This window comes from Martes martes (genome assembly GCF_963455335.1).
Source record: "Martes martes genome assembly, chromosome: 7".
Lineage (NCBI taxonomy): Eukaryota > Metazoa > Chordata > Mammalia > Carnivora > Mustelidae > Martes > Martes martes.
This window is the reverse complement of record NC_137894.1, coordinates 48,270,624-48,287,533: the sequence shown is the minus strand read 5'-3', so window position 1 is coordinate 48,287,533 and position 16,910 is coordinate 48,270,624. Positions and strand designations below refer to the sequence as shown.

The 16,910-nt window shown below is 50.3% G+C and overlaps 1 protein-coding gene across 1 annotated transcript in view; it reads left to right on the top strand.

Annotated features, from left to right (window-relative positions):
• ITGA11 (integrin subunit alpha 11) overlaps positions 1–16,910 on the top strand; it is a 110,632-nt gene that overhangs the window by 57,480 nt on the left and 36,242 nt on the right. The window contains exons 5-10 of the mRNA XM_080809228.1: positions 659–773; positions 3,830–3,957; positions 5,177–5,325; positions 9,730–9,874; positions 10,356–10,521; positions 11,822–11,892. Coding sequence (XP_080665354.1) covers positions 659–773; positions 3,830–3,957; positions 5,177–5,325; positions 9,730–9,874; positions 10,356–10,521; positions 11,822–11,892 — 774 coding nt within the window. The remainder of the gene's footprint in view (positions 1–658; positions 774–3,829; positions 3,958–5,176; positions 5,326–9,729; positions 9,875–10,355; positions 10,522–11,821; positions 11,893–16,910) is intronic.

Sequence of the window (16,910 nt, the reverse complement as noted above, 5' to 3'; positions counted from 1 at the left end):
AAACCAAAGAAAATTACAGCACAAAATTTAGTCCCGGGTATCCTGGCAGCAGGACAAAAATGGAGGCATGGGGCCAGGCTTTTTTTTTTTAATGATCCTGACCTGAAGGGACTCATCACTCAGTCTTTAAATGAGAAGCTGACATCAATGTGTTTGGTAGCAAAAAGAAAACATTCTTTTTTCTTTCCCCAGTAAAATGGATGGGCATATTGTTGGGACCCAGTCCTGGAAGTTTTCCCAGTAAAGAACTTCAGGGGACCTCTTCAGACAGAGAGGCTCTTCTAGTGACCTTGAAGGGTCCACTCCCATGGGTGATGCTGTGTGGTGGGTGGGGTGGGCAGGAAGAGTGAAGGAGAGTCACAACTCTAGATGATGGGATAGAGAATGGGACCCTTGAAAAATACAACAAAGGAGGACTCTAACATTCATTTTTCTCCATTCCATCTGAAACCAAGGTAATTAGAACGTATTAGAGCAAGAAAGAATTCAGTTAGACTCCAGAAAACTCTCTAAATCCTTGGAGTACCAATCCTCAAATAAAGGATGTCTGTTTGGGGTTATGGAGGTTGAGCTCGGCCAAAGGCTGTTAGGCCTGGACCCTCAGGAGATGCCCCCTTCCCCCCACCCCCTGACTACTGGTCTTCCCTGTGCTTCACAGGCCTGCAGCCCCCTCTGGTCTCACGAGTGTGGGAGTTCCTACTACACCACAGGAATGTGTTCGAGAGTCAACTCCAACTTCAGGTTCTCCAAGACGGTGGCCCCAGCTCTCCAAAGTAAGTAGCTTCAAATCTGCAGACCCATGCTGAGTAGCTGACAGTCAGTCATGGGAGGCTCTGAAATATCCCTGGTAATGGTCCCCTCTAACTGGTATTCCTGGATATCAGGAAACTCTACCCAGCTTGCCCAGAGCCTCATGGAACACAAAACCTCCCACTCACTCCCCACCCGCCAAGAAAATCTGGAGGAATAATGTTCAGACCTTGTCTCCAGCAAGCCCAGACTACTTGGCTCTGAGCCTCACTATTTCCTCTGGGCTGAATACCATCCCCCAAGCAGCTGCTAACCCAGTTTATTGAGGGTGAGGGGATTAGCACCTCTGGCAAGCAGCAGCCTCCCTCCAAACAATGTGGTCCAATCAGAGATGAAAGGACAGTGCTTGGGGGCTGGGGGAGGGTGGGGAGGAAGCATCAGCGCAGCAGGGGCTGCAAAGGGGTCCTTTTAAGGGTAAGGAGGAGGTGTTGATTCTGTGCTCACAAAGTGGCCAAAGGAAAGGCAGAGCTGTGGCTGGCAAGTCCGATCACATAATGTGTGAATGGGGAACCTCACCCCAGGCCAACAAATGACCATCTAAGCCTCCGGAGAACTCATCCGGCCCATCAGTGTGCTGGGAGTTTGTCAGACTCAGATCTCAGGGCACCACCCACAGGAGCCTCTAACTCTAGGTCTGGAACAAGCCCCAGGGTGTGCATACGCCTGAGTGAGTGAGAATGTGTGTGTATGTGTTCACTAGAGTGTGTGTTCCACCCTGTTTAGGAACCCCAGATCTAACTCAAAGTTCTTCCTAAGATGCTTAAAAAAAAAAAATGTGAAATTGCAAGAATCAGCAATAAGAAATGCATTCTAATAATAAAGATGGCTTAAAAATCAAAGAAACTGGGGCACCTGGGTGGCTCAGTGGGTTAAGCCTCTGCCTTCAGCTCAGGTCATGATCTCAGGGTCCTGAGATCGAGCCCCCGCATCGAGCCCCACGTCAGGCTCTCTGCACGGCAGGGAGCCTGCTTCCCCCTCTCTCTCTGCCTGCCTCTCTGCCAACTTATGATCCCTCTCTGTCAAATAAATAAGTAAAATAAAAAAAAAAAAAATCAAAGAAACCTGGTTCCTACCCCTAGATTAGGAATTCCCCCTGAATAAGGAAGGAGTTTCTGTCTCTGTCAAGTCCATGGCCGCCCACACCACACAGATGGCCACAGGCATTAAGCTAAACCAGACTGGAAAAGGACAAAGCTGTCCGGCTCTGGGAGCCCAGAAGAAATGGGCCATCACACGCTGCCCACAGTGGCAGGTGGAGTGAGAATGTCCGCATTCAAAGCCTCCGCCTTTCGTCTCTGGTGAGCACTGACTCCAGCTTTTCAGGATGCAGCAGTTACTGGAATGGTTAGCGCTCAGAAGCCTCCTGCCATATTGCCATAAAGTAGACTTTACAATAGCATGAAAATTCTCCAGTAGAAGTCAACAGGTACCCAATATTTCGATATGATATAATCTAATATAGTATGTATCTATCCTATCATATTGGGCCATCAATTTCAAAGTAACTGCAACCACTCACCAATAGAAATAAGTTACTTAGATTTTAAAGGAAGCTTTTTGCATTTGTTACAGTACCGGTGTTTCTTTGTTGATTTTTATTTTATTGATATTTATTTATTTATTTTTATTTTATTTTTATTTTAACTCAGTATTCATATTAAAAAATATAGAGAAACATTTACACCCAGAGCAGAGATAAAAGTACAAACGCTTGACCTGATGAAGTCATTGTCACATTAACAAAGTACTTTGCTTAAAAAGTAAATAGAGGGGCGCCTGGGTGGCTCAGTCGTTAGTCCCCTGCCTTTGGCTCTGGTCGTGATCCCAGGGTCCTGGGATCGAGCCCCGAATTGGGCTCCCTGCTTGGTGGGAAGCCTGCTTCTCCCTCTCCCACTCCCTCTGCTGTGTTCCCTCTCTCACTGTGTTTCTCTCTCTGTCAAATAAATAAATAAAATCTTATTAAATAAATAAATAGGGACGCCTGGGTGGCTCAGTTGGTTAAGCCGCTGCCTTCAGCTCAGGTCATGATCCCAGCGTCTTGGGATCGAGTCCCACATTGCGCTCCTTGCTCAGCAGGGAGCCTGCGTCTCCCTCTGCCTGCCACTCTGTCTGCCTGTGCCCACTCTCTCTCTCTCTCAATCTGACAAATGAATAAATAAAATCTTTAAAAAAATAAATAAATAAAACTTTTATTTTTATTTTTTTTTAAAGATTTTATTGATTTGACAGAGATCACAAGTAGGCACAGAGGCAGGCAGAGAGAGAGGAGGAAGCAGGCTCCCTGCTGAGCAGAGAGCCGGATTCCGGATTCCGGGCTCGATCCCAGGACACTGGGATCATGACCTGATCCAAAGGCAGAGGCTTTAACCCACTGAGCCACCCAGGCGCCCCAATAAAACCTTTTTAAATATAAGAGGATCTGCTAAGGTTTCTTGAGCACTGACTTTGTGCTCAGCCTTTAAAAGCCTCAGCTCCTTGATTCCTCATGGCAACCCTCTCTCCTATCACCACACCTGTTTTTACATGACAGATAACAGGCACTGAGACGTTAGGTGATTTGCCCACGGTCACACAGCTAGTGCCCAGCAAAACCAGGAATCAAACAGTCTGATGCCAGATCCCTCACCCTAAGCCATCACCCTTTACCGTTCTCCTAAAACGTGAAACTCATTCATTTGGTCTGAAAGCAGTAAATGCAGCCTGCCGGTTATAGTAAAAGCAATGACTATGAGCTCCTGGTCTGGACGGGACGGCTGCCTCAGAAGAATTAGCCAGCTGATGGTAGGCTGGATTTAAGCTTGGTTCAAACAGCCCAGCACTGAGAAGAGCCAGGAATTCCTGGGCTCAGCATTCGTGATAATCAAATAAACGACTAGCGCAAGCAATTACAGCTCCCCAGCCCAGGGAATCTGTACATATGACAGGGCCCTTCTTCTGTTGTCCCCTGGCCATGCACCTGGAATCAGAGCCTGAAAGCACTGAGTTAGTGGGCAGCCATGACTATGTCCCTGCTTCCCAGGGTGCCAGACCTACATGGACATTGTCATTGTCCTCGACGGTTCCAACAGCATCTACCCCTGGGTGGAGGTTCAACATTTCCTCATCAACATCCTAAAGAAATTCTACATTGGCCCTGGGCAGATCCAGGTGAGTGTCTCCCTCCTCCTCTGACCAGGGCTCCCCAGAGGCTGGCTTGGGGTGTGGAGGAGCATCTTTGCACCTGCTAACTAGCTTTAAGTGCCCAGGCCCTGCAGCTCAGGACGCCCATCTCTGGGAATATTTCAGGGGAGGCTCCGCTTCACAGGCCAAACCTGTCTTTTGGCATTGATTCTCCCTATTAAGAGAGACCTTTCCTAGAGAAAGTAAGAAGGAAGGCAGGAAAGGTTGAGTGGATCCCTGCTGAGTGAGACAAAGGGGAGAATTAGACACACGGATCCTGAGAGAAGACTAAGCGGAAGAGGGAGGGCATAGCCGTCAGCCCATGTCCAAAACACCGCCTGGCGAAAGAGGGGCTAGATTTATCCTGAGCTGTTTTGGCCAGCCAAGTGAGGACTAACATATAGAAGGTACAAGGTGGCAGATTTCGAGTCACTCTAGGAAATTATTTTGTAACAATTAGAGCTGTTAAAAAGGGAGTGGGTTTTCTCAAGAAGTGATGACTTGCCCATAATGGGAAGATCATTTTTAGGGTATCATGCATGAAAGTCTGTCCTTAAAAAGGCACTAGATAAACTTGGGGCCATCCAACTGGAAGGTTTTATCATTCTAGTCTTACTATAGGCCTATAAGGGGTTTGTTTGTTTGTTTGTTTTGAGGCTATTAATATTGTCTATACCTTTTCAACCTTAGGGATAAAAGGTTCTCTTCCAAGTTTTTAGGAACCTTGGTTCCAGCATTTGGTGAAAAAAATGTCATGGGCCTCCAGTCATGCTGCTCCTAATATTTTAGGCTTCAATCCTATGCTTAAGTGAGAAACATAACCGGTTGGGCCTTTATTTTTATTTATTTTTTTATTTTTAAGAAAGAGAGAGCGTGCACAAGCTAGGAGGGGCAGGGGAAGGAGAGAAAGAGAATTCCAAGTAGGCTCGCTCAGCATGGAGCCCAACACGGGGCTTGATCCCACCTCACAGTCTCCCCTCTGGAGAGGCTCCTTCCGTTCTCCTCACCCAGCCACCCCTCCATTCCCAGAGCTCTACAGGACTCTGCAGAACAACTTCCCTTCCCAATGACTCTCCCTCCAGGAGGTTTCCCACCCTCCACACTCCCCAGGAGTCACAGACAGAGGGATGAATCCGGGGACCCTCACCGCCAGCAGCCCAGCTTTCAGGGGTCAGAGTGTTCTGTAGTCCTCTCCCCTCTCTCACAGGTTGGAGTTGTCCAATACGGAGAAGACGTGGTGCATGAATTTCACCTCAATGACTACAGGTCTGTACGAGATGTGGTAGAAGCTGCCAGCCACATTGAACAGAGAGGAGGAACGGAGACCCGGACGGCATTTGGCATCGAATTTGCTCGGTAAAAAAAAAAAAAAAAAAAAAAAAATTTAAAGTCCCGATAAAATAGAAATAATGATAATATACTTAAATCTCAGATAACTCTTCTAGTTCTACATTGCTGTATAACAAACCTCCACATAATTCCATACCTTGAGACATTAATCCCTCCCAAGTTCAGGGTCAACTGGGCTCAGCTGGTCTCTTCTCTCTGGGTTCTCTCCTATGGGTGTAGTCTGGTGTGTCAGCTGGGGCTCTTGTCATTGGAGGCGTTGACTGGACTGGACATCAAAATGGCACCCTCACGAGGCTGGCAGTTGTCTTGGGCTGTTGGCTGGGAGCTCAGTGTGAGCTGGCGACCTGAGCACCCACACGTGGCCATCTGGCTCAGTTTTCTCATGGTGTAGCGGCCGGGCTTGGAGAGGGAGCATCCCGAGAGTTTTCCAGGAGGCCCTCACAGGAACTCTGAGACTGCCTTGACCTAGCCCCCAAAGTCCTGGATATTCTATTGAATATTCTATATTCAATATTCTATTGAATATTCTATTGATCCAGCAAGTCATTACGACCAGCCCAGGTTCAAGGGGGAAGAGAATTTGATTCTGCCTCTTGATGGAGGAAAAGCAAGGTCACATCACAGAAGAGCGTTTGGAAAGGGAGGTATTGCTGCAACCAACTTTGGAAAATGCGCTGTGCCACAGAGACCCCATAAAAAGTGGGTAGGTTCCATGAGGGCAGAATCTTTTGTGGAGTCTGTGTCATCAATGGAGTATGAGGAACATCGCTAAATCTCCTAACTCCTGAGGTTGTAGACTAATGGGGCTGGCTCCTTAAAAGTCATACCAGAACCCACTCACCATGACAATGAACATTCCCTCTTGAAAGCGCCCTCACAGATGGCTCCGTGCTCACTCTGGTGACACCGCCATTGCTCAGAACTCTGGCTCACCCCCCCACTGAAATCAGGGAGTGCTTTCAGAAGCAATTCCCCAAGATGTTTTGAGTTGAGGCCTAAACCCCAAAGGTGACTCCGTCTAAGGCTAATGGGTTTTAATGTATAAATTCTACATCTACAAGTAAAAGTTCTGCTCTGTCCCTTGGGACCACAGGCCCATTTTCCTATAATCCCACCTCACATAGGATGAGGGGATGTTTTTCACAGAATTTAGCAGGAACACAGATTTCATGTGGTCAAATGAGGAAACTTTTCCCAACCTATAACTAACTCTTCATAACTAAGTTACAGCTCCACTAACATAATTCTGTTTGCTGATAAAACTTACCCTAGCATTTTTCCTAAATGAACCTCCCTCTGTGAGAAGATGAGTCTTCCTCATCCTCACAAGGAACGGGACCATTTTCCTCTTTTGCCATCACAGGGATGAGCCCCTGAGGACCCCACACGCCCTCGTGAAATTGCTGGGGCAACAGAGGAAGACAGTGCCCATGGGCAAGCGCTTCCTTGGTGTGAACTAACTGACTCATACAGAGTTACAGCCCACCAACCCCAGGTCATTTACGAGTGTGGGACCCACCAAGGAGTTTGAACCAGTCATGACTCAGGAGCATGGCTGGGCCTCCAGTGAAGTGTGAAATCTGATCTCAGCCTGCCAAGTCCCAAATTACAGGGGGTGCGTCTTAAAGTAAAAGGTTTGCTCTCCTCACTCAGTTTTTCACGATAAATTGTGTGTGTGTGTGCACCTGCCAAATTATAAAGATCGGGGTCTTGGACTTGAGGGGTTACAAAGATGGTAACCAATGGCCCCTCCTGCCTCTGACAAACATCAGCCTAACTCAGCAAGGATGAAAGGCTGGGATCCAAGGGGAGATTGTTAAGAGGGGCTAGCATTTGGGTGCCTGGGTGGCTCAGTGGGTTAAGCCTCTGCCTTCGGCTCAGATCATGATCTCAGGGTCCTGGGATCAAGTCCCGCATCTGGCTCTCTGCTCAGCGGGGAGCCTGCTTCCTGCCCCTCTCTCTGCCTGCCTCTCTGCCTACTTGTGATCTCTCTCTGTCAAATAAAGAGGTGCTGGCATTTCTCTTGTTCTAGGAAGATGCCATAATTCAGTCAGGGAAAGGTGGAAAAAAGACATTCTACCCAGCCAAAGACAGAAGAGGGGAAATGTCAAGGAATGTTTCTATCTGGAGTCTTTTGACAATGGAATGGGGTTCCGGTTTGGGGGTATTGGGGCCTGATTGTGAAGATGATAATGTCATTGCTAAAATAACCATGAATGGCCACTGAGGGCTCTTAGGCTAGAGAGTGTTGTCATCAGATATGCTCATAAAGGTGAATCCGGTAGTCATGGATGGCTTGGAGGCCATGGGCACAATGATGTGATTCCTCCATAGTTCACTCAACACTTTTTATTAAGGGGAGCAAGCAGGAGGAAGGGCTCAGAGCGACAGAGGGATGGCCAGGCCAGATTATGATGAGTTGGTGGGCCATTGTTAGGACCACAAGAAATGGGACCCAGTGCAGATTTTGAGCAGAAAGGAGACATGATATGGCCTCCTTGTCCATAGATCACCCTGGCTTCCAGAATGTGAGTTGTGAGTATCCAGCTCTCACTGCTCTCAAGGAACTTATGATCTGATTTACAAAGGAACAAATCCAAGGCTTTTTACACAATAGAAAATCACAATTTTAAATTTGATGATTCATGTCAATATTCACCTCGTTGCAGATTCATACAGATAGTCACACGATTCCACTACATGGAAATATGAACCTGAAAATTCTTGGCTCTATATATAATAAAACCTGTTTCTCCCCTGCCATACTTTTTTTTGCATGAGTTTTGTGGCTGGGCCTGACCTTTTCATGAGGTGATGGAAACATCTAGAATCTCCTTTGAGGGACTGGCAGAGTTATCACTCCACTGGGTCAGGCTGATGCTCAAAATTTGCTGTAGTCACATCAAGTGTGCCTCTAGCCTCCTTTAGTTCACAGCTCATATTAAAATTTGACTTTTTTTTTTTTTTTAGTATAACCACAATATCATAGAGTTGAGAGAATGGTGTGTCTGTCTCTCTTAACTAGGAGCTTGAAGATGCTCTGAACTATCTTCTTCCAGGCTCCGTGAATTCCTCAACCTCTAAATCATGCCCATCAGTTCATCAGTGTGTCTGGTGATGGGCTTCAACCTAGCATCATGGAGCTTAAATCTAAGGGTCAGACCATATGGGTTAGACCAGAGTCTATGGGAAACATTTATCTTCAGATCCTTACTGGAAAATTCTACCTGCTGGGCCAGACTTTGGGTCCAGACCATATCATTCCTACTCAGAACGTCACAGTATAAAGGAGGATTGGCCACAGAGGCACCGAGAGCCCGGGATGGTTCCAGAGCCAGGTTTCCTGCTTCTGAGATGGGCCGCCAGCTGCAAGGGCCTGTCCACAGTGTCGTGGGCCAGCGGGCCAGGCCCCCAGTCCCTGGCTGCAGGGCCCAACAGGCAGGCCAAGCACCTGCTCCAGGCACTGAAAACAAAGTAAAAAGAAAGAAAGAGGAGTATTTGTCATGGAATTTGATATTTAATAGCTCCCAAAATAGAATCGAAATAGTCCTTGTGGGAAAAGTCAGAACTTCGTTCAGGCTGCATTCCGTGTATTTTACGGATTAATGTTGTTTGGGTGTTGAGTTACTCTGGCCCGTCGCCCTTTCAGTGTGTAAGGAAGAGCTTCTCAACATTAGATCATTAGATCTTTGGAAAAATACTGATGTCTAGGCCATGTCCCAGAGCTTCTGATTACATGCCCAGGTGGGGCCTGGACATTGGCATTTTTTTAAACTCCCCAGGTGATTCTAATGTACAGCTGGGTTTTTGAACAATTAACTTAGACACCTTTAAGGTGTCTAAAGGTCCCCATCTGGGGCACCTGGGTGGCTCAGTCTGTTAAGCATCTGCCTCTGGCTCAGGTCATGATCCCAGGATCCTGGGATTGAGCCCTGGATCTGGCTTCCTGCTCAGTGAAGAGCCTGCTTCTCCCTCTGCCTCTGCCCGTTTGCTCCCACTCCTGGTATAGTCGGTTAAGCATTCGACTCGGTTTGGGCTCATGTCGTGAATCTCAGGTTCTTGAGTTCAAGCTGTACATTGGGCTCTGCACTCAGGAGGAAGTCTGCTTGAGATCCTTTCTCCCTCTTCCTGTACCCTTCCCACTTGTGCACTCTCTCTAATAAATAAATAAATCTTTCAAAAAAAAAAAAAAAGGACAAGCAGGTACATGACCCATCTGAGCAGCTGGTGAACGAGGGGTGTGGGCATCCTGACCCAGCTTCTTCTTTGATTCTAGATCCCAGTCCTTTTGGGTTGCTCCCCCTGGGAGTGGGCTCAGCCCTACTTCTGTGGCTGCCCCCTGGAGGAGCTCTGGGGACTGCCCCATCCCTACATCCCTCTTCTGACCTTCTCCCTGTGCTCTGGTTTCAGCTCAGAGGCTTTCCAGAAAGGCGGAAGGAAAGGGGCCAAGAAGGTCATGATCGTCATCACAGACGGGGAGTCCCACGACAGCCCAGACCTGGAGAAGGTGATCCAGCAAAGCGAGCGAGACAACGTGACCAGATACGCTGTGGCCGTGAGTCCTGCCCCTCGTGTCCCACCCTGCGTGCTCCTAGAGGCTTAGCCATCAATCCCCTGGTGCGTCCCAGGGGCATATTCTAGGTTGTGAACAAGCTGTCCAGCCCCTCCAATGGCCCTCTCCTTGTTTCATCGTCTCCTAAAGAGCATCTGGGGAGTTTTCCTTCAGCGCTGTCCAGGGCCATCCAAAACAGTTATGGAGTTTGGGGGATTTTTTTCTTCCATTGCTAGGGAGGTTCTGAAACTTCAGAACTCTAGGAAACACCTCCCCAAGCCACCCAGCTCACAATCCCTATCTTAGACCGGGGGCCTTCTGTAGCCCCTGTAGGACAGCCTGTCCCAAGCTGCAAGTGGAACCCCAAGTTCTGCTCCTGGTGGCTGAAACGGGGGCCCCGGCCACTTGAGGGACAGCGGCCGCAGGCGTGTGGGGAGGTCTGGGCCACGTCCTAGTTGGTCACCCTGCCCCTGTTCTCTGGCAGGTCCTAGGCTACTACAACCGCAGGGGGATCAATCCAGAAGCTTTTCTAAATGAGATCAAATATATCGCCAGTGACCCCGATGATAAGCACTTCTTCAACGTGACTGACGAGGCGGCCCTGAAGGACATTGTTGATGCCCTGGGGGACAGGATCTTCAGCTTGGAAGGTGAGCAATGCCTACCGAGAGGGGTCCGCGCTCCCGGGCTCACATCAGGTGAACCCTGTGGAGTGTGATATCCAGCCCCACAACATGGAGTGCTTTAGCAGGAACCATCCTATAAATCTGTGTTACTCCGTGAGGGACTGGGGCTTTGCTGGCATTCTCCTCCTGGGACCACTGGCGATCCTGAAGCCTGTAGTAGTCAAGGGACTTGCCAAACCTTCCCCGGCTTGGGAAGGAGACAGGGTCTGACCTAGTGTCACCAGAATTAGCAAGTACAAAATACTGTGTTTGTGGCAGACTGATCCTAAGAAGTTATCTGCTGGTTGTCTGAAATTCAAATTCAACTGGGCATCCTGTATTTTATCAGGCAAGCCTAGTTTGGACAAAGCTGGGCCTGCCTCCGTAGCCCAAAATACTTAATCCCTGAGTCTTGCTGCCTCCTGCCAAAAGCACTTCAAGTAGGGTTCCTCCTGATTGCCTCTCTCCTTACTATTTACACTCCAGTTTTGTCTGCATGGCTCTCCTTTGTGCAGTGTCTTGCGAAAGCGGGTCCTCCCAACACTGGGCTGGGCCACGTGGGAGGGTTTGTAAACAGAGAGAAAGCAGCATCCCAGGGCATGAGCACATTGGAAAAGATGAGCTCCAGAGACGAAAGCAGCCCTCATCCACAAGGATAAAGGGGTAGAAAGTGTGAGCCTGGATTTTGAAACTCACCCCAGGACTTAAATATCCAGATGAGAGTACTTCTTATAGAAACGGTTGCCTTGGGTGGGGACTTTTATGGGGTGGGGCTTTCAGCACACACGGGTTTCTTGTGCAGAGCTGTGGTGGTGACAGGTCTCCCTCCCAGGGGTCGAGCTGGCATTTGGGAATCATCCAGAAGCATCTGGAACCAAAGCTGATGAAAAATAAGAGTGAGAGAAGTGCAGAAAGAAATGGAATTTCCACTTCTTGCCAAAAATGTAGACTATTTCTTTCCATGCACTTTCCTTGATCTTTCCCCTATTTTGACAGTCAAATAGCATGCACACTCTGTCCTATAACTTGTCCCAAACCTTTTTCAGCAGTGACGGGGTTACTAATAGTAAAGCCGGCGCCCAAAGGAAGGTTCCTGGTGCCTCTCCCTGTAGGCTGTCTGCCTGTGGAGCCACCCAGAAGGGCAGTGCAGCTGGACTCAGCCTCAGGCCCTCTCTGCCCTCCCTGAGGGGCCCCCAGGACCCAGGTGTTGGGGCTGAAGATGCAGGTGTGCGTGGCGCTAAGCGGTCAGGTACGGAGCTGAGATCTCTCTGTCCCTCTGTTTTAGGCACCAACAAGAACGAAACATCCTTCGGGCTGGAGATGTCGCAGACAGGCTTTTCGTCTCACGTGGTGGAGGTGGGTTGGGGTTGGAATCACCCTCCCATACACGTCCCAGCTCTCTAGGTGGTCACCCCACCTTTCCTGGGCTCTCACCACTCTCTGTGTCTCTGGGTCTCTCTACCTCTGTCTGCCGTGGCCGCAAGAAGGAAGTCAAGGTCTTCAACTGAAAAGAGGTTGTCTCCAGCCGTTTTCAGCAGGGAGTGGTCTACAAGTAATGAACCACCCCTCCCTTAGCAGGGCCGCTGGGGGCATTTCCTCCAGGACCAAAGGTCCCAATCGGTCTGCAGAGCCCTGCGCGAAAACTGGGTCAATGAGGCGAAACTGATAGCATTGCGCTCCTAGTGTCCTGCTCCCCTGGCGGCGGGGGGCGTGCGGGGGCGTGCGGGGGCGTGGCCCCACGCCGATATTGGCAGGTGTCCAGATGTGCCAGATGCGTTCCCCCTGCAGACTCGGCATCAACTGGCAGAGGTCCCAGGTGGGCACCGGGGGTCACAAGCAGCATGCCCTGTCAGAGGCTCTGCTTCACAGACCCAGAACGTCAGGCCGGGCACACCCCTCCCCTGAATCTGATTGACAAGGTGGGGCTGGAACCTCACAGGATCGCCAGAGGGGCAGAGAGTCAGTGTCTGTGAGAATGTTCTAGAAACCGTGGAGCCCTGTCTGGGAGCACCATGTGGTGGAAGGACCGCGTGGCAGGAGTCTCTCTCAGTGGACATGCATTGGGCAGACGGTGTCCTAGCTGTTCCCAAATTGGCACCATGGGAGTGTATTTCTGCCTCCTCATTTGCCAGAAAAGATCTATTGGTCCTTCCTGCTTACACATGGCCTTCATTATCTCACTGATCCCCGCCCCCCACTCCTCTGTGAGGTGAATCAGGCAGGATTCCTAGGTGCCGGTCTCCAGAGGAATAAACTGAGTCACAAGTGACATAAGCCAGAAAACACCAGTCTTACACTCTTCCTCCCTACACCAAGCAGCTGCTCCCTTAAAGCTTGTAGACTCTAAGGGGGTCTGAGTCAGAAATCCCAAATCAGAGTGGGGGTAAGGCAGGGGACATGTGCACAGCAGGCAGCAGGCGGAAGGGCGGAAACCTGACTCACGCTCCGCTGTTCCTGAGCTGAATCTGGACAGGCTCATGCCCACCCCGAATATAGCAAGATCTAAATGGAACTGCCTGTAAGAATAACACTCCTGTTCTATGCACACAGCACTGCATAATTTTCCAGGAAATTCCTGCGCCCCATTTCATGCTCCACACAGCCCTGCCGGGTTGGCAGCGGGAAATAGTTGTCCATTTTAGGTGGTCAGATCTGCATATCTTTTCCATGTCTTCCCGGGGCTGGGCCATACATTGGGTCCTGGAAGATGCAGGCTCCTGCTTTGAGTACCGTGTATGCCCAGCAATCAGGGAACCTGAAGAGAAAGGGAGGTTATGACGAGGTTCAGGTACTCAAGAACACTGAGATGAGTCTGGAAAACGACCCAGGCAGCTCAATGTGTCGAGCGAGGTGAGTCCTTGCAGGATCCGTGGGTTCCCCAGCTGCACAGGGGAAACTGGGAGCTCCCAGCCAGCTTATTATTTAGGTCAAGGTCATGCATAGCCCTGTGCAGATTCTCCCGCGTGTCCAGCTTGTTTTCATTCCCTGGTTGGAGAGACCACGGTGCTCTTCCCATCCTCATCCCCACGCCCGGCTCTTCTAAAGCCCCCGAGTCCTATTTTCAAGTAACAGGCATCTGGAAGTTTTTCTCTGATAGGACTCTTAAAGAGATGATCAGATTTGAATCTGAGATGCTTTAACACTTAAAAAGAAAAAAAAATCCTTCCAAATCTGAAGGAATGGAGCAGTGATGGTGGGCTGTCGGCACTGGGACTGGCCATTAGGTGTTTATTTTAGGGCATGGAGGTTTCTCAGTGCAGGCCACTGATGCCGTCATAATTGGCCACAGCTGTCCTGTCCCCGTGAGTCCAGCTCCACAGCTCTCAGGGTCGGTCAGAGCTCTGTGGGGACGGAGAACAGGCGGTCCAGGCTTTCGGCTTTGCCGGAAGTGGGTCCGGAGCCCCAGTCAGTCTGTGTCCTGGGCAAGCTACCAGGCTCCACCTTCCCCAAAAGTGCTCCGCAGACAGCCTCAGACAGCTTCTTCCTGCGAATGTGTGAAGAGCCTTAGGCTGCCCTGGACCTGTTTAGTTATGTCAGAGAGAACGATCTCTAGTCCCAGGGGACGGACCCCATAGAATGTCCTCAAAGAGCAGAAGGGCCCAACTGCTCATCACCTGGGCTGCTGTTGGAAGGAAAACAGCCTTTGAGGGAAAAAGGATGAAAGCAACTGGAAGAGAAGAGACTCCAGTGCCCAGCGTAGGAGAGGAGACCCCAAAATGTCACCTGGTCACCCAAAGAACCCAATGCCCCAGGCCACAGGAGCCTCTGGGGAAACCCAGGGAGCTACAGTCAACCCAGGGAACTCAAGTCTCGATTTGCAAAAAGGGGAAAAAAGATATTCTGGAAATTACCATCAAGAAAACCAGCTGTGGATCTCTGGTCAAATTCAAAAACAAGTTTTGAAGCCAGTGGCTCCATTAGCATTTGGAAATGAATGCAAAGGTCACTAATAGCTGAAGGGGCTCCTATTAGTCCTGGCTGCCTGCTGAGGTAGTGAACTCCCTGGTGAGCTGGGTAATCAAGAAGAAGCTGCAGGAGTCTGCCAGAAAGCTTACAAAAGGGATCCGTACCTCCCAAGGGGGCGTGACTCTCTGAAGCTATAATGCCCACAGGCCGGGAGGGGAAGCTATGCTGGAAGGAAAGGATTGTGAATAATCATTGCCCATTGGTGGTGGATGGAGTGGGGGTGGGGGGTGGGGGGGAAGGTCGGAGGGGTGGGTGGGTGCTCCTCTCACCTGAGCCCTCAGGTAAGCCCTCGGCTGAGGAATTTCACTCGGACCTCCTACCCCGCAGTCTGTAGGTAGGAAAGTTTAGAGAAGGAAGCAGTTTTATTAGGATGGGTCCTGTCTGCACAAATACTTTGGTGACTGACCTGAGATGGGAAGAGACTATTTTCCTTTCACCTACACGTGATGGCCCAGCAGGACAGCCCTCAATTATTCTGGAGCAGGCCAAGGGCGGAGAGCCTCCCACCTCCCCAACCAGCTGCCCTGTCAGCCTGTGCCCTTCCCACAGCAGCCCCTGGGGTTGTGGGCGAGAGCACAAAGGCTCTTGGCCGTTATGGGAGGCTCTGAGCTGCTGAAGCCCTCAGGCTGTCATCTTTCCTAAAGGTTTTACGTCTGAACTAGTTTGGCACACTTGATTCAATCAAAAATGAAAGACACTAATCCATAATAATGATGCGAGGGGTTGACACCTGGAGGTTGTAAACTCCTCTATGCCCCCGTAACTAGGGCAGGCAATCGGGGTGTTCTTGCATTCCATCCTGTGTGGCCAGGACGTGGGAACCAAGGTCTGTCAGCTTGCTGTTCCAGATTGGTCACAGGTGACTTCTGGTGGCAGGAATCATGTCCAGTTCACTGGGAGGTCCTCCTAAGCCCCGGGCCCTCAGGCTGCGCACTGGTGCCCAGCACCCCATTCCTGGGCTTCGTTCCCGGGAACTCTGATCAAGACAGAGCTGTCAGGTTCTTACTCCCCACAACCCCTCCTTGCCACCCTGGCTCCCGGTTTCCGGCCCGGTGAAGGGCTTCACTCCACAGAAGGATTGAAGTCCTGTTTCCGGCTGTCTCTTGTCCAACCCCATCTAAACCTCCTGGCACTCGTCCCTTCCTCAGGCTCCTCTTCGGGCTTGTTAAAAACACACCATCTTAGGACAGAATCCAAGCAGTTAGTAAAGTATAATCCATCCTCTTAACAACGTATTTGCCTTAGGAGGGGCTCTCGGCCCTTCTTCAGTCACTCTGATGATCGCACACAGGCACTAGGGAGCCATGGAGTTGTCTGGGGAGGAGGACAGCCCTCAGGGTCCTCTAGGTGGCCCGTGCGCCAGTGCACAGGGCCACCAGCAGCCACCCCCACCTGCCGGCACCGCCCTACCTAGCCAAAGCCGAGAAGAATGGCTGGCATCTGGTATCCTCATTCCATTACTACCGGGCAAGAAGAAAGCACTGCTGGCTGTGTGGCCTCAGACAAATCATTTCACCTCTCTGAACCTCAGTCTTTGAGCAGATGTCTGAAAAATATTTGCTGGAAGTGAATCTTGAGGCTTGGAACTGGAAGTGCACAATTCGAGGCTTGCTAATAAATCAAGTAAGGGTTTCTTAAAATCCTATCCTAACTCCACCCATCTCCTCAGTTGCCCACCCCTTCCTGCGGGGACTCCCCCCCCAACGAGGCTGCCCTGGCCTCCAACGGGGCCCTCCCCTTGGGCTACCAGTGGTGCCAACCTGACCATGAGGTCTGCCTCTTTACTCCTGACTCCCTGGTGTTTTATGGGTGAATTAAAGAGTGAGAGGAGCTACTACATACCGAGACCTTATTGGCTGCCCAGCACCATGCTAGGAATTAAAAATGTTAATCCTCACAACAAAACGACTTACAGCTGCAGTGGAGACAGAGCAACAGAGAGAGAGAAAGAGCGAGTGAGGGAGAGAGAGAGAGAGGCTCCCCCAAGGTCACACAGCTAGAAGCTCTGGAGCTGGAACAGGAACTCGGGAATGTCTGGCTCCAAACTCTATAATCTAGCCACCAGGCCAGGGGTGCTCAGCCTCAGCCCGGTGGACAGTCTGGGTCCCATCATTCTTGGCTGTGGGACTGTCCTGTGCATGGTAGGCAGCAGCCACTACCCCCAGATGCCATACCGAGCCCAACACCACCTCTAACCCCCTGCTCTGACAACCAAAACTGTTTCCAGGTATTGCCAAATATTGCCTGGGGGCCGAACTGTCCCCATTCAGGAACCACTGCCCTAGACTATGCTGTTTCCAGGGCTGGGGATGCAGACTGGCTGGAACATGGTTTGAAGAGATATGGTCACATGCCCAGGGAGCCTTCAACTCAGCTGGGAAGGCAAGACTGCTGCAGAGGCTGGGGCA